Here is a 26,063-nt window from a genome sequence, read left to right on the forward strand (position 1 = left end):
AATTGAACATTAGCTAGAGAGAGAAAAGGAAAAAAGCACTGTTGCTAGGCAGACTTCAGGAGGCAACAGAGAGCCTGCAGTTCAGAAGATAAACACCGGAGGGCACCCCAACACCAGAAAACAGGAACCATGTCTACTAGGACAAAAATGGAGGCCGAAGACCATTTAAAAGAAGCTGAACACAGGCGACAACTGGAAATAAAACAAAAAGAGATGGAGATAAAAGAAAAGGAAGAAAGCATCAAACTGGCAGCCTTCCAAAGAGAACAGGCAGCCCAAGAGGCAGCACACAAAAGAAAACTAGAAGAAGAAGAGGTGGCCTACCGAAGGAAACAAGCAGAAGATGAGGCAGCCCACCGCCGAGAAATGGAAAAGCACCAAAAAGAAATGGAAAAACAACAAAAACAAATGGAAAAAGAGAATGAAGAGAAGGAAAAACAGAGAAAACATGAACTGGAGATGGCAAAAGCTGGGCTGCATGTGCCAGCCACCCCTAACAACCCGGCGCCAATTATTGCTCCACAGCACAGAAAATTTCCCACCTACAAGGCAGGTGATGACACCGAGGCCTTCTTGGAAAATTTTGAAAGAGCCTGTCTTGGGTACAGCATCCCCGAAGACCAGTACATGGTAGAATTAAGGCCACACCTCAGTGGACCTTTAGCAGAGGTGGCAGCTGAAATGCCCAAGCCGCAAATGAATGACTATAAACTTTTTCAAACCAAGGCCAGATACAGGATGGGGATAACCCCAGATCATGCCCGTCGGCGCTTCAGAACCCAAAAATGGAAACCAGAGGTGTCATTTCCCAAACACGCCTACTACATTGCAAAAAACTATGAGGCCTGGTTAACAGGAAACAACATTCAAACCTTGGAAGAAGTGAACCTCCTCATACAAATGGAGCAGTTCTTGGATGGTGTTCCTGAAGACATCACACGGTACATACAAGATAGAAATCCCAAAACTATCGCTGAGGCGGGGGAGATTGGAGCCAAATGGATGGAACTGGCAGAAAGCAAAAAAGCTACTGTCAAGGGGAACGATTACCCCAGGGGGCACACAGACCATAAACCCTACAACCGAGGACAGCCAAAGACCCTACATACCACCCAAGTAAAGCCACAGATACCCTACTCTTCAACCTCACCAGTCTCCAGTAACTCACCTCGGCCCAGTGACCCATCAGATGGAAGATGCTTTAAGTGTAATGAACTGGGACATATCAAGGCCAACTGTCCCAAGAACACCATGCGAGTGCAATTCATTACACCACCATCACCCCAAAGATCCCCAGGCCCAGATGCCTCTCAAATACCCTTGGAGCGAAGGGAAAATTTGAGAGTGGGCGGAAAGAAGGTTACTGCGTGGAGAGACACGGGGGCACAAGTGTCAGCTATCCACCAATCCTTCGTTGACCCCAAATTCATCAACCCAAAGGCCAAAGTTACCATTTACCCCTTCATGTCACAAGCTGTAGACTTGCCTACAGCTGAACTGCCTGTCCAGTACAAAGGCTGGTCAGGAATGTGGACTTTTGCAGTATATGACAATTATCCTATCCCCATGCTACTGGGGGAAGACTTGGCCAACCAAGTGAAGCGGGCCAAGAGAGTGGGAATGGTTACCCGTAGCCAAACCAGGCAAGCTTCCAGACCCATTCCTGTTCCTGAGCCGTCCACAGAGGCCCCGTCTGTGTTACCAGAGACCCAGACAGAGGTAGTGGACCCGGATTCCATGCCTACCACTGAAACAGCCACAGCATCTCCAGTCCCAGGCCCGGAACTGGAACAGCAACCAGCACCAGCAAGTGCAACCACATCTTCAAACTCAACGCCAGAGGGCGCCAGCGAGCCAGAACTGGCAGAAGCACACGACAGCCATACCCAAAAGGCTCAGCCAGAGCCTGAAATACCCTCAGGTGCACCAGCGGAGAGCGGTTCACCAGCAACGGAAACAACCCCATCACCTACATCGCTTCCAGAGGGACCAAGCCCAAGTCCACAGTCTGAGGAAGAACTGGTGACCCCAGCCTCAAGGGAACAGTTCCAGGCTGAGCAGGAAGCAGATGACAGCCTTCAGAAAGCGTGGGCGGCGGCACGGAGCACCCCACCGCCTCTCAGCTCTTCTAATCGATCCCGGTTTGTTATAGACCAAGGACTTTTATACAAGGAAATTCTTTCTGGTGGACACCGGGAAGAATGGCAGCCGCAAAAACAGTTGGTGGTTCCAACTAAGTACCGGGAGAAGCTCTTAAGCTTAGCCCATGATCATCCCAGTGGCCATGCTGGGGTGAACAGAACCAAGGACCGGTTGGGGAAGTCCTTCCACTGGGAGGGGATGGGCAAGGACGTTGCCAAGTATGTCCGGTCTTGTGAGGTATGCCAAAGAGTGGGAAAGCCTCAAGACCAGGTCAAGGCCCCTCTCCAGCCACTCCCCATAATTGAGGTCCCATTTCAGCGAGTAGCTGTGGATATTCTGGGCCCTTTCCCAAAAAAGACGCCCAGAGGAAAGCAGTACGTACTGACTTTAGTGGACTTTGCTACCCGATGGCCAGAAGCAGTAGCTCTAGGCAACACCAGGGCTAACACTGTGTGCCTGGCCCTAACAGACATCTTTGCCAGGGTAGGTTGGCCCTCTGACATCCTTACAGATTCAGGGTCTAATTTCCTGGCAGGGACCATGGAAAAACTGTGGGAAACTCATGGGGTAAATCACTTGGTTGCCACCCCGTACCACCATCAAACCAATGGCCTGGTGGAAAGGTTCAATGGAACTTTGGGGGCCATGATAAGAAAATTCATCAACGAATTCTCCAATAATTGGGACCTAGTGTTGCAGCAGTTGCTGTTTGCCTACAGGGCTGTACCACATCCCAGTTTAGGGTTTTCACCATTTGAACTTGTGTATGGTCACGAGGTTAAGGGGCCATTACAGTTGGTGAAGCAGCAATGGGAGGGGTTTACGCCTTCTCCAGGAACTAACATTCTGGACTTTGTAAGCAACCTACAAAGCACCCTCCGACACTCTTTAGCCCTTGCTAGAGACAACCTAAAGGATGCTCAAGAAGAGCAAAAGGCCTGGTATGACAAACATGCCAGAGAACGTTCCTTCAAGGTAGGAGACCAGGTTATGGTCTTGAAGGCGCAACAGGCCCATAAGATGGAAGCATCATGGGAAGGGCCATTCACGGTCCAAGAGCGCCTGGGAGCTGTAAACTACCTCATAGCATTTCCCAATTCCTCACTAAAGCCTAAAGTGTACCATGTTAATTCTCTCAAGCCTTTCTATTCCAGAGACTTACAGGTTTGTCAGTTTACAGTCCAGGGAGATGATGCTGAGTGGCCTGACGGTGTCTACTACGACGGAAAAAAAGACGGTGGCGTGGAAGAGGTGAACCTCTCAACCACCCTGGAACGTCTGCAGCGGCAACAAATCAAGGAGCTGTGCACTAGCTTCGCCCCATTGTTCTCAGCCACCCCAGGACGGACTGAACGGGCATACCACTCCATTGATACAGGTAATGCTCACCCAATCAGAACCCCACCCTACCGGGTGTCTCCTCATGCCCAAGCTGCTATAGAACGGGAGATCCAGAACATGCTACAGATGGGTATAATCCGCTCATCTACCAGTGCATGGGCATCTCCAGTGGTTCTGGTACCCAAACCAGATGGGGAAATACGCTTTTGCGTGGACTACCGTAAGCTAAATGCTGTAACTCGTCCGGACAACTATCCAATGCCACGTACCGATGAGTTATTGGAAAAGTTGGGACGTGCCCAGTTCATCTCTACAATAGACTTAACCAAGGGGTACTGGCAAGTACCGCTAGATGAACCTGCCAAGGAGAGGTCAGCATTCGTCACCCATGCGGGGGTGTATGAATTCAATGTCCTTCCTTTCGGCCTTCGAAATGCACCCGCCACCTTCCAGAGGCTGGTAGATGGTCTACTAGCTGGACTGGGAGAATTTGCAGTTGCCTACCTCGATGATGTGGCCATTTTTTCAGACTCCTGGCCCGAACACCTACTACACCTGGAAAAGGTCTTTGAGCGCATCAGGCAGGCAGGACTAACTGTTAAGGCCAAAAAGTGTCAAATAGGCCAAAACAGAGTGACTTACCTGGGGCACCAGGTGGGTCGAGGAACCATAAACCCCCTACAGGCCAAGGTGGATGCTATCCAAAAGTGGCCTGTCCCAAGGTCAAAAAAAACAGGTCCAATCCTTCTTAGGCTTGGCCGGATACTACAGGCGATTTGTACCACACTACAGCCAAATCGCTGCCCCATTGACCGACCTAACCAAAAAGACCCAGCCAAATGCCGTTAAGTGGACTAATGAGTGTCAAGAGGCCTTTACCCAGCTTAAGGCGATGCTCATGTCTGACCCTGTGCTCAGGGCCCCGGACTTTGACAAGCCATTCCTAGTAACCACAGATGCATCTGAGCGTGGTATAGGAGCAGTGCTCATGCAGGAAGCAACCGATCACAACTTCCATCCTGTCGTGTTTCTCAGCAAAAAACTGTCTGAGAGGGAAAGTCACTGGTCAGTCAGTGAAAAAGAATGCTATGCCATTGTGTACGCCCTGGAAAAGCTACGCCCATATGTTTGGGGACGGCGGTTCCAACTACAAACTGACCATGCTGCACTAAAGTGGCTTCATACTGCCAAGGGGAACAACAAGAAACTTCTTCGTTGGAGTTTAGCTCTCCAAGATTTTGATTTTGAAATTCAACACATCACAGGAGCTTCTAACAAAGTTGCTGATGCTCTCTCCCGTGAGAGTTTCCCAAAATCCAGTAGTTAAAAAGTGTTCTTAAAATGTACAAGTCTGTTAGTTATATACTTAGGGGTATATGTAAAGGTGCATGTGTTGTATTAATCTGTTTATTTTCAAGTTCTAGAAGGAAATTGCCGCCAGTGAGCTTCCCCACTGTCTGCAATTTGGGGGGCGTGTCATAAACAGATAGCTAAGGGTTAATGTCTCGTTCACCTGAAACACCTGACCAGAGAACCAATCAGGAAACCGGATTTTTTCAACTTGGGGTGGAGGGAAGTGTGTGTCTGAGTCTTTTGTCTGTCTGCCTGTTTCCTCTGAGCTTTGGAGAAGTACTTTCTACTTTCTAGTCTTCTGTTTCTAAGTGTAAGGACAAAGAGATCAGATAGTAAGTTCTATGGTTTCTTTTCTTTGGTATTTGCATGAATATAAGTGCTGAAGTGCTTTGATTTGTATTCTTTTTGAATAAGGCTGTTTATTCAATATTCTTTTAAGCAATTGACCCTGTGTTGTATCATCTTAATACAGAGAGAACATTTGTATTTTTTCTTTCTTTTTATATAAAGCTTTCCTTTAAGACCTGTTGGAGTTTTTCTTTACTTCAGGGAAATTGAGTCTGTACTCACCAGGGAATTGGTGGGAGGAAGAAATCAGGGGGGAGAGCTGTGTGTTGGATTGCTAGCCTGATTTTGCATTTCCTCTGGGTGAAGAGGAAAGTCCTTTTTGTTCCCAGGACTGGGGAATGGAGAGGGGGAATCACTCTGTGTAGTTTCACAGAGCTTGTGTCTGTGTATCTCTCCAGGAGCACCTGGAGGGGGGAAGGGAAACAGGATTATTTCCCTTTGTTGTGAGACTCAAGGGATTTGGGTCTTGGGGTCCCAGGGAAGGTTTTTCAGTGGGACCAGAGTGCCCCAAAACACTCTAATTTTTTGGGTGGTGGCAGCAGGTACCAGGTCCAAGCTGGTGACTAAGCTTGGAGGTCTTCATGCTAACCCCCATATTTTGGACGCTAAGGTCCAAATCTGGGAATAAGGTTATAACATGGTGGCAGTAGGTTGGGATCTAGACAGAATCCAGAAGCCAGTAGGAATATTATATTTTTCTTTTCTCTGCTAAGGGCTTTTTAGCAGAGAGAAACAGTTTGGTTTTAAAAGGGAACCAGAGAGAATTTTTTTTTTCTGCTCTCTCTAGCAGTTGGGGGTTTGCATGTTAAGCGAGAAGACTGTTGAGGGTCTTTTGTCATGCAATAGCCCTCCCATTAGGAGGCAAATACCAGCACTTATATGCATGCAGATAAAGTGGTTTTTCTGGTTTCCCTTAATTGAACATTAGCTAGAGAGAGAAAAGGAAAAAAGCACTGTTGCTAGGCAGACTTCAGGAGGCAACAGAGAGCCTGCAGTTCAGAAGATAAACACCGGAGGGCACCCCAACACCAGAAAACAGGAACCATGTCTACTAGGACAAAAATGGAGGCCGAAGACCATTTAAAAGAAGCTGAACACAGGCGACAACTGGAAATAAAACAAAAAGAGATGGAGATAAAAGAAAAGGAAGAAAGCATCAAACTGGCAGCCTTCCAAAGAGAACAGGCAGCCCAAGAGGCAGCACACAAAAGAAAACTAGAAGAAGAAGAGGTGGCCTACCGAAGGAAACAAGCAGAAGATGAGGCAGCCCACCGCCGAGAAATGGAAAAGCACCAAAAAGAAATGGAAAAACAACAAAAACAAATGGAAAAAGAGAATGAAGAGAAGGAAAAACAGAGAAAACATGAACTGGAGATGGCAAAAGCTGGGCTGCATGTGCCAGCCACCCCTAACAACCCGGCGCCAATTATTGCTCCACAGCACAGAAAATTTCCCACCTACAAGGCAGGTGATGACACCGAGGCCTTCTTGGAAAATTTTGAAAGAGCCTGTCTTGGGTACAGCATCCCCGAAGACCAGTACATGGTAGAATTAAGGCCACACCTCAGTGGACCTTTAGCAGAGGTGGCAGCTGAAATGCCCAAGCCGCAAATGAATGACTATAAACTTTTTCAAACCAAGGCCAGATACAGGATGGGGATAACCCCAGATCATGCCCGTCGGCGCTTCAGAACCCAAAAATGGAAACCAGAGGTGTCATTTCCCAAACACGCCTACTACATTGCAAAAAACTATGAGGCCTGGTTAACAGGAAACAACATTCAAACCTTGGAAGAAGTGAACCTCCTCATACAAATGGAGCAGTTCTTGGATGGTGTTCCTGAAGACATCACACGGTACATACAAGATAGAAATCCCAAAACTATCGCTGAGGCGGGGGAGATTGGAGCCAAATGGATGGAACTGGCAGAAAGCAAAAAAGCTACTGTCAAGGGGAACGATTACCCCAGGGGGCACACAGACCATAAACCCTACAACCGAGGACAGCCAAAGACCCTACATACCACCCAAGTAAAGCCACAGATACCCTACTCTTCAACCTCACCAGTCTCCAGTAACTCACCTCGGCCCAGTGACCCATCAGATGGAAGATGCTTTAAGTGTAATGAACTGGGACATATCAAGGCCAACTGTCCCAAGAACACCATGCGAGTGCAATTCATTACACCACCATCACCCCAAAGATCCCCAGGCCCAGATGCCTCTCAAATACCCTTGGAGCGAAGGGAAAATTTGAGAGTGGGCGGAAAGAAGGTTACTGCGTGGAGAGACACGGGGGCACAAGTGTCAGCTATCCACCAATCCTTCGTTGACCCCAAATTCATCAACCCAAAGGCCAAAGTTACCATTTACCCCTTCATGTCACAAGCTGTAGACTTGCCTACAGCTGAACTGCCTGTCCAGTACAAAGGCTGGTCAGGAATGTGGACTTTTGCAGTATATGACAATTATCCTATCCCCATGCTACTGGGGGAAGACTTGGCCAACCAAGTGAAGCGGGCCAAGAGAGTGGGAATGGTTACCCGTAGCCAAACCAGGCAAGCTTCCAGACCCATTCCTGTTCCTGAGCCGTCCACAGAGGCCCCGTCTGTGTTACCAGAGACCCAGACAGAGGTAGTGGACCCGGATTCCATGCCTACCACTGAAACAGCCACAGCATCTCCAGTCCCAGGCCCGGAACTGGAACAGCAACCAGCACCAGCAAGTGCAACCACATCTTCAAACTCAACGCCAGAGGGCGCCAGCGAGCCAGAACTGGCAGAAGCACACGACAGCCATACCCAAAAGGCTCAGCCAGAGCCTGAAATACCCTCAGGTGCACCAGCGGAGAGCGGTTCACCAGCAACGGAAACAACCCCATCACCTACATCGCTTCCAGAGGGACCAAGCCCAAGTCCACAGTCTGAGGAAGAACTGGTGACCCCAGCCTCAAGGGAACAGTTCCAGGCTGAGCAGGAAGCAGATGACAGCCTTCAGAAAGCGTGGGCGGCGGCACGGAGCACCCCACCGCCTCTCAGCTCTTCTAATCGATCCCGGTTTGTTATAGACCAAGGACTTTTATACAAGGAAATTCTTTCTGGTGGACACCGGGAAGAATGGCAGCCGCAAAAACAGTTGGTGGTTCCAACTAAGTACCGGGAGAAGCTCTTAAGCTTAGCCCATGATCATCCCAGTGGCCATGCTGGGGTGAACAGAACCAAGGACCGGTTGGGGAAGTCCTTCCACTGGGAGGGGATGGGCAAGGACGTTGCCAAGTATGTCCGGTCTTGTGAGGTATGCCAAAGAGTGGGAAAGCCTCAAGACCAGGTCAAGGCCCCTCTCCAGCCACTCCCCATAATTGAGGTCCCATTTCAGCGAGTAGCTGTGGATATTCTGGGCCCTTTCCCAAAAAAGACGCCCAGAGGAAAGCAGTACGTACTGACTTTAGTGGACTTTGCTACCCGATGGCCAGAAGCAGTAGCTCTAGGCAACACCAGGGCTAACACTGTGTGCCTGGCCCTAACAGACATCTTTGCCAGGGTAGGTTGGCCCTCTGACATCCTTACAGATTCAGGGTCTAATTTCCTGGCAGGGACCATGGAAAAACTGTGGGAAACTCATGGGGTAAATCACTTGGTTGCCACCCCGTACCACCATCAAACCAATGGCCTGGTGGAAAGGTTCAATGGAACTTTGGGGGCCATGATAAGAAAATTCATCAACGAATTCTCCAATAATTGGGACCTAGTGTTGCAGCAGTTGCTGTTTGCCTACAGGGCTGTACCACATCCCAGTTTAGGGTTTTCACCATTTGAACTTGTGTATGGTCACGAGGTTAAGGGGCCATTACAGTTGGTGAAGCAGCAATGGGAGGGGTTTACGCCTTCTCCAGGAACTAACATTCTGGACTTTGTAAGCAACCTACAAAGCACCCTCCGACACTCTTTAGCCCTTGCTAGAGACAACCTAAAGGATGCTCAAGAAGAGCAAAAGGCCTGGTATGACAAACATGCCAGAGAACGTTCCTTCAAGGTAGGAGACCAGGTTATGGTCTTGAAGGCGCAACAGGCCCATAAGATGGAAGCATCATGGGAAGGGCCATTCACGGTCCAAGAGCGCCTGGGAGCTGTAAACTACCTCATAGCATTTCCCAATTCCTCACTAAAGCCTAAAGTGTACCATGTTAATTCTCTCAAGCCTTTCTATTCCAGAGACTTACAGGTTTGTCAGTTTACAGTCCAGGGAGATGATGCTGAGTGGCCTGACGGTGTCTACTACGACGGAAAAAAAGACGGTGGCGTGGAAGAGGTGAACCTCTCAACCACCCTGGAACGTCTGCAGCGGCAACAAATCAAGGAGCTGTGCACTAGCTTCGCCCCATTGTTCTCAGCCACCCCAGGACGGACTGAACGGGCATACCACTCCATTGATACAGGTAATGCTCACCCAATCAGAACCCCACCCTACCGGGTGTCTCCTCATGCCCAAGCTGCTATAGAACGGGAGATCCAGAACATGCTACAGATGGGTATAATCCGCTCATCTACCAGTGCATGGGCATCTCCAGTGGTTCTGGTACCCAAACCAGATGGGGAAATACGCTTTTGCGTGGACTACCGTAAGCTAAATGCTGTAACTCGTCCGGACAACTATCCAATGCCACGTACCGATGAGTTATTGGAAAAGTTGGGACGTGCCCAGTTCATCTCTACAATAGACTTAACCAAGGGGTACTGGCAAGTACCGCTAGATGAACCTGCCAAGGAGAGGTCAGCATTCGTCACCCATGCGGGGGTGTATGAATTCAATGTCCTTCCTTTCGGCCTTCGAAATGCACCCGCCACCTTCCAGAGGCTGGTAGATGGTCTACTAGCTGGACTGGGAGAATTTGCAGTTGCCTACCTCGATGATGTGGCCATTTTTTCAGACTCCTGGCCCGAACACCTACTACACCTGGAAAAGGTCTTTGAGCGCATCAGGCAGGCAGGACTAACTGTTAAGGCCAAAAAGTGTCAAATAGGCCAAAACAGAGTGACTTACCTGGGGCACCAGGTGGGTCGAGGAACCATAAACCCCCTACAGGCCAAGGTGGATGCTATCCAAAAGTGGCCTGTCCCAAGGTCAAAAAAAACAGGTCCAATCCTTCTTAGGCTTGGCCGGATACTACAGGCGATTTGTACCACACTACAGCCAAATCGCTGCCCCATTGACCGACCTAACCAAAAAGACCCAGCCAAATGCCGTTAAGTGGACTAATGAGTGTCAAGAGGCCTTTACCCAGCTTAAGGCGATGCTCATGTCTGACCCTGTGCTCAGGGCCCCGGACTTTGACAAGCCATTCCTAGTAACCACAGATGCATCTGAGCGTGGTATAGGAGCAGTGCTCATGCAGGAAGCAACCGATCACAACTTCCATCCTGTCGTGTTTCTCAGCAAAAAACTGTCTGAGAGGGAAAGTCACTGGTCAGTCAGTGAAAAAGAATGCTATGCCATTGTGTACGCCCTGGAAAAGCTACGCCCATATGTTTGGGGACGGCGGTTCCAACTACAAACTGACCATGCTGCACTAAAGTGGCTTCATACTGCCAAGGGGAACAACAAGAAACTTCTTCGTTGGAGTTTAGCTCTCCAAGATTTTGATTTTGAAATTCAACACATCACAGGAGCTTCTAACAAAGTTGCTGATGCTCTCTCCCGTGAGAGTTTCCCAAAATCCAGTAGTTAAAAAGTGTTCTTAAAATGTACAAGTCTGTTAGTTATATACTTAGGGGTATATGTAAAGGTGCATGTGTTGTATTAATCTGTTTATTTTCAAGTTCTAGAAGGAAATTGCCGCCAGTGAGCTTCCCCACTGTCTGCAATTTGGGGGGCGTGTCATAAACAGATAGCTAAGGGTTAATGTCTCGTTCACCTGAAACACCTGACCAGAGAACCAATCAGGAAACCGGATTTTTTCAACTTGGGGTGGAGGGAAGTGTGTGTCTGAGTCTTTTGTCTGTCTGCCTGCTTCCTCTGAGCTTTGGAGAAGTACTTTCTACTTTCTAGTCTTCTGTTTCTAAGTGTAAGGACAAAGAGATCAGATAGTAAGTTCTATGGTTTCTTTTCTTTGGTATTTGCATGAATATAAGTGCTGAAGTGCTTTGATTTGTATTCTTTTTGAATAAGGCTGTTTATTCAATATTCCTTTAAGCAATTGACCCTGTGTTGTATCATCTTAATACAGAGAGAACATTTGTATTTTTTCTTTCTTTTTTATATAAAGCTTTCCTTTAAGACCTGTTGGAGTTTTTCTTTACTTCAGGGAAATTGAGTCTGTACTCACCAGGGAATTGGTGGGAGGAAGAAATCAGGGGGGAGAGCTGTGTGTTGGATTGCTAGCCTGATTTTGCATTTCCTCTGGGTGAAGAGGAAAGTCCTTTTTGTTCCCAGGACTGGGGAATGGAGAGGGGGAATCACTCTGTGTAGTTTCACAGAGCTTGTGTCTGTGTATCTCTCCAGGAGCACCTGGAGGGGGGAAGGGAAACAGGATTATTTCCCTTTGTTGTGAGACTCAAGGGATTTGGGTCTTGGGGTCCCAGGGAAGGTTTTTCAGTGGGACCAGAGTGCCCCAAAACACTCTAATTTTTTGGGTGGTGGCAGCAGGTACCAGGTCCAAGCTGGTGACTAAGCTTGGAGGTCTTCATGCTAACCCCCATATTTTGGACGCTAAGGTCCAAATCTGGGAATAAGGTTATAACACTATCTCCTCCCAGAGGATATCCTCTTGGGTTACGTCCTGTATCAGGACTTGTTATGACTTGGCCCATGTCCCTGCGGGCCGTGTGACTGCGCATTCTACCAGGGCGCAGGCGTCATCGCTGGCTTTCCTAGCCCGTGTGCCCATCCAGGAAATCTGTCGGGCAGCGACCTGGTCATCGGTCCACACTTTTGCTTCCCACTACGCCCTGGTCCAGCAGTCGAGGGAGGATGCGGCCTTCGGAACTGCGGTGCTCCGGGCCGCGACTTCTCACTCCGACCCCACCGCCTAGGTATGGCTTGGGAGTCACCTAACTGGAATGGATGTGAGCAATCACTCAAAGAAGAAAAGACGGTTACTCACCTTTGTAACTGTTGTTCTTCGAGATGTGTTGCTCACATCCATTCCACACCCGCCCTCCTTCCCCACTGTCGGAGTAGCCGGCAAGAAGGAACTGAGGAGCGGGCGGGCCGGCAGGGGTATATATAGAGCGCCATGGCGGCGCCACTCTAGGGGGCGACCTGCCGGCCCACTGGAGTTGCTAGGGTAAAAAAGTTTCCGACGAACGTGCACGCGCGGCGCGCACACCTAACTGGAATGGATGTGAGCAACACATCTCGAAGAACAACAGTTACAAAGGTGAGTAACCGTCTTTTACTACATGATCCCAGGAGTGGGAACCAAAGCCTGAGCCTGCCTAAGCCCCGCTGCCCTGGGTGTGGGGAGCAAAGCCCAAGGGATTCAGCCCCAGGCAGCGGGCCTGTAACCTGAGCCCTGCCACCCAGGGCTGAAGCCCTTGGGCTTCAGTTTCAGCCCTGGACAGTGGGGCTCGAGCTTCAGCCCCAAACACCAGCAAGTCTAAGCCAGCCCTAGCAACCCCATTAAAATGTGGTCGTGACCCACTTTGGGGGGCGGGATGGAGAGCAAGAGAGAGATTATGAGTCTGCTGTACAGCCTTAGCTCGGAGCCAGTCGGCTTTTAGCTTGTGTGGTAGAGGCTCATGCACTAAGCTCCAGAGTTCCCAGGTTCGATCCTGCCCATCAACGACTGGGGTCCGTTGGCATTTCATTTGCATGTTCTGTACATCCCTGGATGGAAAGAGGAAAAAAAAGTAGTTGTTAAAAGTCTAGGCTACATCTATACTACATACCACTGGTGGCAGTGTGTAGGGCACATGTAGCTACACGCCACAGCGAAAAGCAAGTTGCATTCACGCTGTGGTGTGTAGCTACAAGTAACAGTGAAAGACTCGGGTGGGATGTGGAGGCAGCTCTCTGCTGCCAAAGCCTTTCACTGCACTGAGACCTTCCCACTTCCAGAACCTTTCCCCAGAGTCTCTCCCTGCAGGGAGGAAGGGCTCCAGCAGCTGGAAGGCAGTGGGAACCTGCACTGCGAAAACAGCATTGTAGGTGAGGTGGCACAGCTTGGGTGAGTAGGTGGTTGAGTACATACCCACACCCTTCAGGCGTGTCTTTACTCGCCTAAGCCATGCCTCACCATCTACACTTGTATTTATACCCATGCTAGGGACACTATCCGTGCACATTCCCTATAAGCTGTGGAAAGAAGCGTGCAGTGTAGGCATGCCCTTAGGGTTGGGTTGTGCCTGGCTGTTGTGCTGGAGCACAAGAGTCATGAAGGGAGGCACAAAGATCCTCTCATGTTGTGCCTTGAAGTGCTCATTCCTTCTTTCCTACATTCAGAGACATAGGAACCTGGCACAGTGTGATGGTCTTGTGATCATCCAAGTGCAGGAACTCTGTGAAGCTAGCAACGTCTGTGGCACTAGCCACCCTACAGATGATAGGATAGGAAGGAGGCTGTAAATAGCCTGTTCTCCTCTGCCCAATCTGCTTTTGGAAGGTGCTACTTAAAACCATTTTCTCTGACCTTGAATGACAGTGAGTCAAGAGGCTACTTCCCCACCAGATGCTAGTGCAGTTCCCCGGCCAGATGGCAGTGTGCTGACTAAAGAGCTAGCCTGACACGCTGTCAAGCTGAATGCAGAGAATGGTATCTGCAGCTTTTTGACAGTAGACACAAGACCTCATTTGAATCCAAAGATCTAGTCCAATAGCCGATGCCTGGTGTTGAAAGCATCAGTCATAAACCATGTACAATATGGACCGTTGGTGCAACTGTGTATTTTTATGTACTTTTAAAAGAGTATACTTATCTTTTAAAAGAGTGCTGCCAACAGGGAGAGCTTCAGTGGTGATAATGATGCTGTATCTTTAATGGTTCTAAAACTCTGTTGCGGAGTCGACATGGGGAGCCGTGGACATCGATGTCGCGCCATGAGGATGGTGAGTAATTTGATCTTAGATACTTCAACTTCAGCTACGTTAGTCACGTAGCTGAAGTTGCGTATCTGAGATGGATTTTCCCCCGTAGTGTAGACCAGCCCCTAGAGTCACTCACTGCTGCACTTCGACTTCAAATTATGTTATTACCTATGATAAATGCCTAGCTTCCAATCTCGTTTGAAAAGTCCATAACCTATTTTAAGAAGAAAATAAAATTTCCTGGAACTTTTTTTCAGTCTTATTGTTCATGGCCAATATTGATTTCCTTTGTAAAAATTTAAACAATTGGGAACTGTGTAGATATCCGAAAGACACATTACCTTGCAGCTGGTGTTGGATTAAACTTTGTGGAAACCTCAAGAATTTGGAGGTAGAACTAGCTACTTACTGGAGGGCAACAATTGTAAACCCAATGACCCTGCAATGGCTGGCACTTTAAAAAGGCTAATCATTCGCTAGCTGGTCACAGATAATAGAGCAATTGTTAGCTGGTCCTTTAGGAGCTCTCCTCTGTAAAGAAAGGGGCACTCTATCACTAGGAACAGAGGTAGAGGACCCTTTCCTCTCCTTTGGACTACTGAGTGTTAAAATATTAGTGCACAGGAATTCAGGATAGGGAGGTCATGCATTTTTGAGCCCAGTAATGCTGTGTATTAATGACTATACCTCTCCTGGTTGAAGGGAACGCTTTTTGGAACTGCTCACTGGAGTATTTTGAAAATGAGAGCTGTTGCAAGCAGATGGCTGGGAGTCCTTAGCTTCCTAATATTGCTGAGGAGTAAAAATAGCAGATAACCATTGTAAATACTCTTTCCATTGAAGCTGTGGAGGGGAATCTAAGTTGATTACTAAGGATTAGCCTCTTGAGTACAGTTTGGCTGTCCGTTTCTTATTTTTTACTCCTTATTTTTTCCCTACTTTGTGAATATTGGTTAATGTGCTACTCATGTTCCTTTTGATATTTATTTCTAAAAGGGCTGGGGATAGATTTCCCCCCCGTTTACTTTCACTGCTAGTACTATGGCCTACTTGTTTTCCAGCAGCAGTTGCCACTCTAGCTGTTGGTAGGCCTCAGAGCCATGACTGCCAGAAAACAGAGACCTGAAGAAGAGCTCTGTATAGCTTGAACGCTTGTCTCTCTCACCAACAGGAGTTGGTCCAATAAAAGATATTACCCTCTCCCACACTGTCTCTCTAAAAAACAGAATACTCTGACTGGCATGAAGCTAAGAGATTGGCAAGGAGATGGCTGTAGCAAGCTGGCATGCCATGGGCTCAGCTGACAGTAGTTCGTAATTCTGTGAGCAGTATCTGACCAGAGGTAATAGCAGATTATGCATAAAGGCTGATGTTTGGGCATATCCTCACTCCTATCCAGGTGGTTGATCTGTCTGAATGGATCCTGCCATTGCATCATTCTGATGGCTTCTGCAGAATATTATGGCAGCCTTTATTACCAACAACAATTGACTGCCACAGCCTGCTGCCGGGGCCGGCTCAGGCTTTTTGGCCGCCCCAAGCAGCGAAGAAAAAAAAAAAGCCGCGATTGGCAGCATTTCAATGGCAGCGCACGCCGCTTCATTTATTGGTGGCAGTTCGGTGGTGGGTCCATTGCTCCGAAAGGGACTAAGGGACCCGCTGCCGAATTGCCACCGAATACCTGGACTTGCCGCCTCTTTCCATTGGCCACCCCAAGCACCTGCTTCCTGCACTGGTGCCTGGAGCCGGCCTTGCCTGCTGCATTGTCCTTACAGGTGATCTTGATGGGTCAACATAGAGGACCAGCATCTGACTGAAGCAACAAAGGAGAAGAACAGAGTACCTCTAGCAGAGAGCTTGTTCTGAACTACATTGATTACAACCTGGGAAGTGGTTACATTCATATGGAAAAGACAAAAAACAGTTGTACTTTTTCTTCACCATAGCATTAGACAAGACTCTTCCAGCAGAAATGTTCAGACGGGGAGGCAGGATGTAACAGGCACTGTAACAGAATTCACATTTTCTCACTGTGAAGAATTTTCTACCTAATTTTCTAATAAGATCTACTGGCTCCAGACTGACCTGACGAACATCATAATGTTCTAGCAGGAAGTGAGAAATGCTAAATTCCACTCTGATTTACTAGCTGATGTTCTTGATACATTGAGAGAACTGTGAACTAGACCCTTCTCCAACCTGGTTGATGAAGATTTGTGGAGAAATTTGGTTTACTGGTGAGGGTTATTAATGTTTCCCTTTTAGACAGCAGGGTGGTATTGTTGCTGCCTTTAAACAGGGAACAGGTGTATCTTTGATTAAGAAAAATAATCTCTTGCCACTGCGTACTGATCTCTAATTGCCAAGGCTGTTAATTTTTCCTTTTGAAAAAGGTTAATGATCAGACAGCTCTGGGACTTCAGGAATTTCCTCAGCAGGCATTTGCTCCCTGTAGGCTTTCAGGTGCAGGGTACCACAGGGTTCCATTTTGTCATCATCTCTTTTCTGTTTGTCGGTCTGATTAGGTGAGACTGTGACAGGCTCTGAGATCCTGGTTTAAGAGAATCCTTAAGGCAAGATGTGTGGTTCACAAACACAGATTTTTTTAGTGCACCAGAGACACACAGACAACAAATATTTCCAGATACATATGTAGATCTGCCTAGATTTCTTTTGACCTGCTAGATTGTCTCAGAAAGGAAGACATGAGCCCATACTAAAGTTGCACTCACATGCCAACATGTAAGCCAGAATGTTCCATGGTGGTAAAAAATATGGGCATGGGAGTAAAGACATCTGAGTTTTATTCTTGGCTCTGCCAGAATTTGTGTGATCATGGGTAAGTTGCAACATTAACTGATTTGATTTAATTAAATAGAGTAGAATCTCCAAGGTATGTTCTTGCCAGACAACACCTGTAAGTCTGTTTATTTCTATCTTTTCCAGATTAGTAGATAGAAAAATTATTTCTTCCACATGTATGTTATGGGATAATTTAACTGAAAAGCTATGAAAAAGCTGGGAGTGCTATTATGGGGCATTTATTTGATCCTTATTAAGGAGATCAAAACCCTTTTTTGAGCCATATGATTCATGCTGGCTCAGAGTTTTTGGATGAAAAACGTTCTTGCTGGTTACACAGATTTCATTTTGCAGCATAAGTGAGCCTCAGGCACTAGTGCAGATACACATTACACTACATTGTATGAGGATAAGCTAGTCTTGACTAATTACCCCAAATTTCTTCCAGAGGTAGTTAGAATCCATTTGATTCAATCAATCATCTTTCCAGTATTATTCTCACACCCACTCACATGTTCCTGTAATGCTTTGTTACAAAAATTATATGGTAAAAAATCTTTTAAATGCCATAGGATACAGTCTTTAGAAAATCCATCTAGTTGATCATTTCTTTTGACATGAACTTCTCAGGGTAATTTTTATTACATGTATTATGGTGGTGCCTAGAGGCCCAAACCAAGATGACGACCCGGGCCCTATTGAACTAAACACTGTTAATAGACAAAGGAAAAGACAATTCCTGCCTCTAAGAGTTTACTGCATCTAATAAAGAAAAAATGCAACAAGTGAATGGCTGTAATAAATCGTTGGAAGGAGTAAGGCAGAATGAGGCAAACAGTAAGAAAAGCATCAGAGGGGTAGCCATGTTAGTCTGGATCTGTAAAAAGCAACAAAGAGTCCTGTGGCACCTTAAAGATTAACAGATGTACTGGAGCAGAAGTCTTTAAGGTGCCACAAGACAATAAGAAAAGCATATGTTTACATAGGCCAGATGTGCACAGCTAGATGGTTTTGAGTCAGATACATTTTATTCTTATAATAAACTGTAAGAAATAAATAAGATAGATATCAGCAGTCCCTCCTGACCATGTATCTAGATATAATCAGTTGGCAGTTTCCTGTAGACATCTTGGTAGAAGTGAATCCTGGGGAGGGGTATTTTGGGGCAGGCTAGTGTCTTTACAGATTAATTCAGGGAACATGTAAAAGGGGAGCCTGGAGGAAAACATAGAGGTGTGAGAGGTGTGTACAAGCAGTGAAGGCTGCTTCTGTCAGTGAAGTGGAGAGAGTGAAAGGTGACACAATAAAATATAAGAGCAGATAAACAGGCAGGAAATAAAATTGTGATGCAACTTAAAAGTATGTTGTTAATTATTATTGTAAGTTATATAAGTACATTATTATTTATTATTAATGACCTGGATGTAGGAATAGAGTGCATACTAATCAAATTTGCAGGTGACAGAAAGCTAGGGAGATTTGCCAACACTTTGGAGGGTAGAGCTAAAATTTAGAAGGATCTTAATAAATTGGAGAACGGGGCTATAGACAACAAAATGAAATTCAACAATGACAAATGTAAGGTGCTACTTAGGGAAGAAAAACCAAATGCACAAATACAAAATGGGGGATAACTGGCTTGGCAGCAGCACTGCTGAGAAGGATTACAACCTCAGCATGAATCAGCAGTGTGATGCTGCTGCAAAAAAAGCAAATGCAATTTTAGGTTGCATTAACAGAGGCATAGCATGCAAGTCACAGGAGGTGATAGTACTGCTCTATTCGTCACTGGTTAGGCCTCAGCTGGAGTACTGTGTCCAGTTTTGGTCAGCAATGTATAGAAAGGGTGAAGAGAAACTGGAAATGATCCAGAGGTGAGCAACAAAGATGATCGAAGGGATGGAATGCAAGCCATATGAGCAAAGGCTGAAGGAACTGGGTGTGTTTAGTTTGGAAAAGAGGAGATTAAGGGGAGACATGACTGTGGTCTTCAAATACTTGAAAGGCTGCCTCTGGCGGGGTGACGACTCACCAGCCTGGCGCCTCCTGCTGGTTGTCCAGGGAATTAGCCCTTTCCAGCTCAGAGCGCCCTCTTCAGGCTGGTGTCTCGCCTGCCTCTGGCCCCGTGCCCTTCCCACACCATGGTACCATTTTCCCTGGGGTTCTGCCCCCAACAGTACCCCCTCACTCTGGCTCTCCCCTCCCAGGGGAACCCCCAACCTCCTATCCCCACCTTGCCTCAGTGGCTACTGCCAGTCTCCATTTAACCCCATTCACTGGGGCAGATGGCAGTCTGTAAACCATTCATCATTGGCAAGGGGGGTTGGACCTCTTACAGGGCCAGCTGTGGTCTGATTGGGGCATGGTCCCAACTGTGGCTGCTTCCCCCAATCAGCCTAGATTTTCCCCCGCCTCAGTCCTTTCCCAGGGCTGTTTTAAGCCCTTCAGGGCAGGAGCAGGATGACCACCCTGCTACACTGCCATAAAAAAGATGGAGAAAAGTTGTTCTCTCTTGCCACAGAGGTCAGGACCAGAGGCAATGGTTTAAACTATAGCATAGCAGATTTAGATTACGCCGCAAGAAAAAACTCCTAACTGTAAAAACAGTAGGACAATGAAACAGACTGCCTAAGGAGGTCATGGAAGCTTCTTCAGTGGAGGTTTTCAAAAGGAGATGGGATAGCCATCTATCTTGGGTGGTTTAGACACAGCAAATCCTGTATCTTGGCAGGGGGTTAGACTAGATAACTGTTGCAGTCCCTTCTAACTCTATGGTTCTATGATTCTAATTGAAAATTTGCCAGAAGGATACGCTTTGTAAAATGAAGCGACAAACAAGCCAGATATTAGTAGGCCTTCAATCTCTCTAATCATATATTAGGGTTTTTTTCCTGTGGCAGCCATCATCATAGTATCTGAGCACTACCTCAGATTCATGGTACAGTACATTTCTAAGTGTCTATACAATGGCATCAAAGTCTCTGTGTCAGCTGAAAAAACATGAAGGAGAAGAATGTCAAAAGGGACTAGTGATTTTTGGTGCTCAAACTCCAGGGGACTGATTTCCAAAAAGTCACTTGTCCCTTTTGAAATTCATAGTATGATCCTATAGAAAACAAAAGGGGATTTCCTTGTCACATCCCAAAAGCTACTAACATACTCTTGTTTTATTTTTTAACTTCAGTTAATTTAGTGTTGGTGAAACAGCTGTTATAAATGTACTTTTGAAGGGTAGACTCTGAGAGCATTTAATTTCACACTGTAAGTATGAACAGCAATTTTGGCTTATGGCTCTGCATCACCCAAGTGATTGCCAGCTCACAAAGATGAATAATCATGCTTTCCATCTCAGTAAATACACTTAAATATTTGCTTGCCTGGTGGGGCAGGTTGTTCTTAGTTGCGGGGAGAGGGCATGTTTGCCACAAGAAATTAGGATGAACTCTAGTGTTATTGCATTTAAGGCCCCTCTCTTTAAGTTAACCGTCGACCAACAACAAAACAGCATAAATTTGAGTCCAATGGGAATAATGATGGAAGATGTAGAAGACTTTTTCAGACAGAAATGAGGTTATTCATATTTTGTATATAGTGCCTAGATTGTACAGTGATGGGTTCATTGGAGATACATATGGCTAGACAGACATAAGATCCAATCCTGAAGACCTGACTAAGGCAAAACTTTCCCTGACTTCAGTGGCAGTTTTGTTAAGTAAAAGACTGCAGGATTTGGCAGGTGTGGTATATGCACTACTTACAGGAAAGAAAAGACCAGTGTTAATTTTCATTGCACTCTTTTATCATTTGATTAGACACCATGTTTCCTTTAAATTCAGAGCACTTGGGACACTTATGACTAATTCTCTTTGACCTATTTGATAAGAATGTCCTCTGTGGTTTTCTCTCTACACTGAATGACTCTGAATTGTGGGCACCATGCCGGTAGGCATGGCAACATAGTCATGGCACAAGCCATGTTTGACAGGACATGTATATGATATTGTGCGACATGGTGGATTCACCGTTTCTATTTTCAATTGCAGGGAGGAGAGCATTGCTATTACCAGGGCCAAATCCGAGGAAACTCAGAATCATTTGTTGCCTTGTCAACATGCCATGGACTTCAGTAAGTTTTCCCAGGTTATTTTGTTAATAGGTTGTATGTAATTTCTTAAAACAAGTACAAATTTTATAGTAAAAGAATTACTAATTGCAGCAAAATGTTAAACATCTTACTCTCCCTCAAAAATTATTGAATCTATAAAGAAATCTTGGATTTTTACAAGTAGTTTACAGAGTGCCTGAGTTGGTTTTTATTAAGCACATAAACACACTGGTATTGTGTAACAGACCCATTTTTTCAAGTTAAAACTAACTTACAAATAAATAAGCAAGGGTGAGAGCAACCCAAAATATTCCTTTCCTAGAGGGAAAAAAACCCCTTTCTAAATGTTACTCTTTAACTGTTTCAAAATATGCTTTGCTCTTTCCTGATTACTACAATGAGTAGATCGCATATTTCTGTTGTTCTGTTCTGTTCTGTTCTGACCCCATTTACGAAACAAAACTGAGACAGAGAAGTGGGGGATTTTTAGTCATTTTTCTTTTCTTTCACGGAGACACTGATCTTAGATATTTACCTAATGATCTGTACTTTACATATATGGCAATATATTTGTAAATCTGAAGGAAAAGAGTGGCCCTTACATGGCAAATTGAAAACTTTGCATTATTTTAACAATATGTTGTACTTAATAGCACCTTCCATTTGAGGATCTCAAACACCTATACAAAAATCACACATAGCCCCTCTTTGTATCATAGTTTTGGACCAGTTCAAAAAGATTCCTGGCCTGATTTTCAGAGGTACTAAGGAACTTCAGCTTCAGGTGACTTCATTGGGAATTACAAGATCTCCCTGATATTGAGGTCAGACATTGTTTGAAGGGTCATGTGATGAATGGTCTATAAATAGGAACACTCAACAATTACCGTATACTTATCTCTTCCCTCCTGCTTCACTGAAAATCAGGCACATATTGATGAGGATTTTCATTGATTCGATCCTTTTCCGTCTCCAATAGTTCTATAAATTCTGTATCAGACTTCTATATTTTCCATTAGTTTCTTTTAGATAAATTAGTTGAGTTTTGTTTTTATTTAGCATCATTGCAGTTTTCTGTCTGATTGTTTGTACCATAATGCTTTTATCTCTTTTGTAATCAAGATTTAGGAGTAAGGATTAACCCAAGAAATCTGACTTCAGGTTCTGTGCCGAAGGTGAATCTAAAAATAGTAGCGTTTTAGTGCAGTCTGCAGAGATTTAACTGCATGACTTCCATTAGTTGTGATCCATTAGGTCTTGGATTGCAGTCCACGACCCCTGTTAACTCTCAGGGGCTAAGGGAGAAAGGGAAAAAGAGACTGCAAAAATTCCTTTCTGGCCTTTATTTGGTGCGTTGTTCTTCAGGATGAAACCCTCTCACTGCTCTGTATTCTCTCAGTGCTTAATTATCAATGTTGGTACCTTCTAATGCAGCTACATGACTAGGGTGATGAAGAGTTGTTATCTTTTCCTTTTTTGTTCAGATCTCTTAGGTACATCTCTTTTTTCCTTTTAGGGAGGAATCTTCAAGTAACTGTATACGTATATCAGCAACTGTCAAGGGTTTTTTCCCCACTTTGAACTTTAGAGTTCAAGAAGTGGGGACCTGCATGATTACTTTTAAGCTTAATTACTAGCTTAAATTTGGTACGCTGCCACCAGCCAGAAGTTAGCGTCTGGCACACTTTCTGTTCCCCCCAAACCTTCCCTGGGGAACCCAAGACCCAACCCCCTTGGGTCTTAAAACAAGGAGAAATTAACCATCCCCCTCCTTTTCCCCCCACACTCTCCCCTCCCTGGGTTGCCTTGAGAGGCTTACACAGATCCAAACTCCTTGGATCTTAAAACAAAGAGGAATTAACCATCCCCCCTCCATTCCCCCAACCAATCCCTGGTGAGTGCAGACTCAATCCCTTGGATTTTAAAACAAGGAAAAATCAATCAGGTTCTTAAAAAGAAAGCTTTTAATTAAAGAAAGAAAAGGTAAAAATTATCTCTGTAAGATCAGGATGGAAAATGCTTTACAGGGTACTCAGATTCATATAGACTAGAGGGACCGCCCCCGCCCCAGCCTGAGATTCAAAGTTACAGCAAACAGAGGTAAAAATCCTTCCAGCAAAAACACCATTTACAAGTTGAGGAAACAAACATAAGACTAATCCGCCTTGCCTGGCTATACTTACTATTTTGAAACATGAAAGACTGATTCAAAAAGATTGGGAAAGCCTGAGTGTACGTCTGGTCCCTCTTAGCCCCAAGAGCGAACAACGAACAAAACAAAAAGCACAAACAAAGACTTCCCTCCACCAAGATTTGAAAGTATCTTGTCCCCCCTATTGGTCCTCTGGTCAGGTGTCAGCCAGGTTCACTGAGCTTCTTAACCCTTTACAGATAAAAGAGACATTAACCCTTAACTATCTGTTTATGAGAGCAACAAAGATCAACAGATTCCTTTTTCACAATAGGCAGGGGACAGTTTGAAACAATATAATAGGTTGGAGTGTTCCAAGCCCAATGTATGAGAATGCAGTGTTTCTTTAATAAATCATGTTAAGATCATGTGCTGCAACACTGCATCATCGTCATAATCTGTATCATCTTTTCTGTAGTGCTTTTCATGAGTAGATCTCAAATACTGAAGAAGTACTGCTGATTCACGTTGGCGTTTAATTTCATTAGCTCCAACCAAGATCTGGAGTATTTCTCTGGAGCAGAGGAAACTGGGGGCTATTACCATTTAATAAGGTCTGTAGGGCTGGTTCTTTGGTGAACTTTATGAGTTGTAACAGCTGGAGAAGATGCCTCTAAAGGAGCAATAAGCTCCATGTTCTCCATGTCCAGGCAAGTATTAATTCAAGCCTTTTCCTCTGCTTAATACATCCTCCAGGTCCTAGCCTATAACAGCTATATTATCGGTGGGTGGGTGTAGATTAGGTGCCAAGGTTAATGCCAGAATTGTTGATTTAACTTTATCTTGTGATTTCTTTATCTATTAATGCCTGCGTTCTTTTTAGGGATGTCTATCTCTCATTTGGTAAATTAATACGGTAGTGGGTTCAATGGTGGAATCCTCATATCTCTGAATTTCCTTTCTTTTTGGTAGTTGCATTGAAGAAGCAATATACTTCTGTGGCCTTTACTCCTAATTAGCCAAGTTTTTATTTGGGATTTCCAGTAGTCTACAGTGGGCTAATGCAGAGATTCAAACAAAAATATAACATTTTGAAAAAACCACACTCATTATTAGGATTTCTAGTGTCCACATTTCTTCTTAAATTTAGCTCTTGGGTTCATGTTTCTTACAGAAGAATATAGAAATAAATGCAAATAGCTTCCCATTTTCATTTTGTTTTCTTCATTGCAGTCAAGTGATGTAAACATATCTATTACCTGTTGGGTATGTTGGAGTGTAGGAATACAATATTGAATCTCTTTCAAAGATTGTGCTTAATAATATATTCTTATTAATCTGTATTTAATGCATTTTTATTACTATACAGGCTCCTTGGAAGAGAACCATGTATTCTTTTATGTACTGTAAAGCATAAAGCACACTGATTCTTAATAATGGATGATCGATTATTGAGTAATGATCTCTTCTAATGTAATAACATTTTAAACATTCAGATATGTTCTTAGGTCATGATCCTGCAAGCTCTTTTACATAGGCAGACTCCTTCGTCACCCCAATTGAAATTAGCATGTGGGTACATGGTCCATCACACATAGCAGCTTATTGGACTGTGGTGTCAGTTTGAGAACTATAGAAATATTTTTGGGAAATGAAGGGCCTTATCAGAATAGCTATAGACAAGCTGTAGTAAGTCTTAATTTAAAATAAGTGTTTGAAGACCTGTAATATAGATACTAGATAAGTTTTCTTGTTGGGCTATGAATTTGCTGCCCACTGGTGGTGAAATTAAAAATCTTGCTTTTTTAAGATCAAATTGATTTACAAGATGTTTTTATTACAATGTGTTTGTGTATTGTTTTGACATAGTAAAGATTCAGATTTCAAAAGTAGTCTGTATTTTACTACTACTTTGGATCTAACTTTTTTATTAGTGTATGATTCAAATACATAGACTGCTTCAGCTGAAGTCTATTGCAAAACATCCATTGACTTAAGTTGGATAAGTTTTGTAGTTTGACATATAAATATGTTATTACCATGTACCATTATTAAAGAGTGGTTTGATCAAATACTGACTTGATCTAAGGTCCATGCTGCTGGGTGAAATAATCAAACAGGAGGCCCTTTATTCCAAGAATGTGAATTAAGTCCTCTAATTCTAACACACTAATCAATCCTGCAGACCTTACTCATGTAAAATTTGCCATTGATTGCAAACCAAGTTTTGCATACTTAAAATCTGCAGGATGAGTCCCAAATCTCATATTATTCTTAGAATGAAGGTCTTCATCAGCCTGTAGGATTTTTATTTTAAATGTCATAGAACAAGTTAATTTCTACAAAATATTTACAGGTTATTTGCAAAGGGATGAATACCTTTGAATTAAATATGTATGTATAACCACTGCTAATATGAGTTATATTATATATTATATTATATTATATATATCCAGAATTACTTCAGTGGAGCCATTTGGCTTATCCTGTAAATGCACAATATTTAGGCAAATATTAGATATGTTTATGTAAAGCTGTAATGGTTTAAAAGTTTAATATGTAGTTAAGGTCTCAAAAAAACCCAACAGAGTAAAATGATATCATTTTACTCAACAGAGCTGCTCCCTGGGTATAGTTAAGGTCATATCTGATGTTACTGACAAAAATTAATTATAAAAATGTTTTAAAAATCAATTTCATTTTTGACTTGCATAAGCCAAAAGCAAGTATACATTTCTGTCACCTAAAGAATGAAATGTGGTGTTTTTTTTGTTTTTTTCCCTCAAACTTTGCAAAAAAAAAATCTTGTTCCCTTGTTCA

General features: G+C 44.7%; 1 protein-coding gene across 9 annotated transcripts in view; it reads left to right on the plus strand.

The window, feature by feature from the left end:
• Positions 1-26,063, plus strand: part of ADAM22 (ADAM metallopeptidase domain 22) — a 219,169-nt gene that overhangs the window by 111,587 nt on the left and 81,519 nt on the right. For all 9 annotated transcript variants that reach the window (XM_030550490.1, XM_030550492.1, XM_030550493.1 and 6 more), the window contains exon 5: positions 21,051-21,133. In XM_030550490.1, the coding sequence (XP_030406350.1) occupies positions 21,051-21,133 (83 nt within the window). The remainder of the gene's footprint in view (positions 1-21,050; positions 21,134-26,063) is intronic.

Source organism: Gopherus evgoodei, chromosome 2 (genome assembly GCF_007399415.2).
Source record: "Gopherus evgoodei ecotype Sinaloan lineage chromosome 2, rGopEvg1_v1.p, whole genome shotgun sequence".
NCBI lineage: Eukaryota > Metazoa > Chordata > Testudines > Testudinidae > Gopherus > Gopherus evgoodei.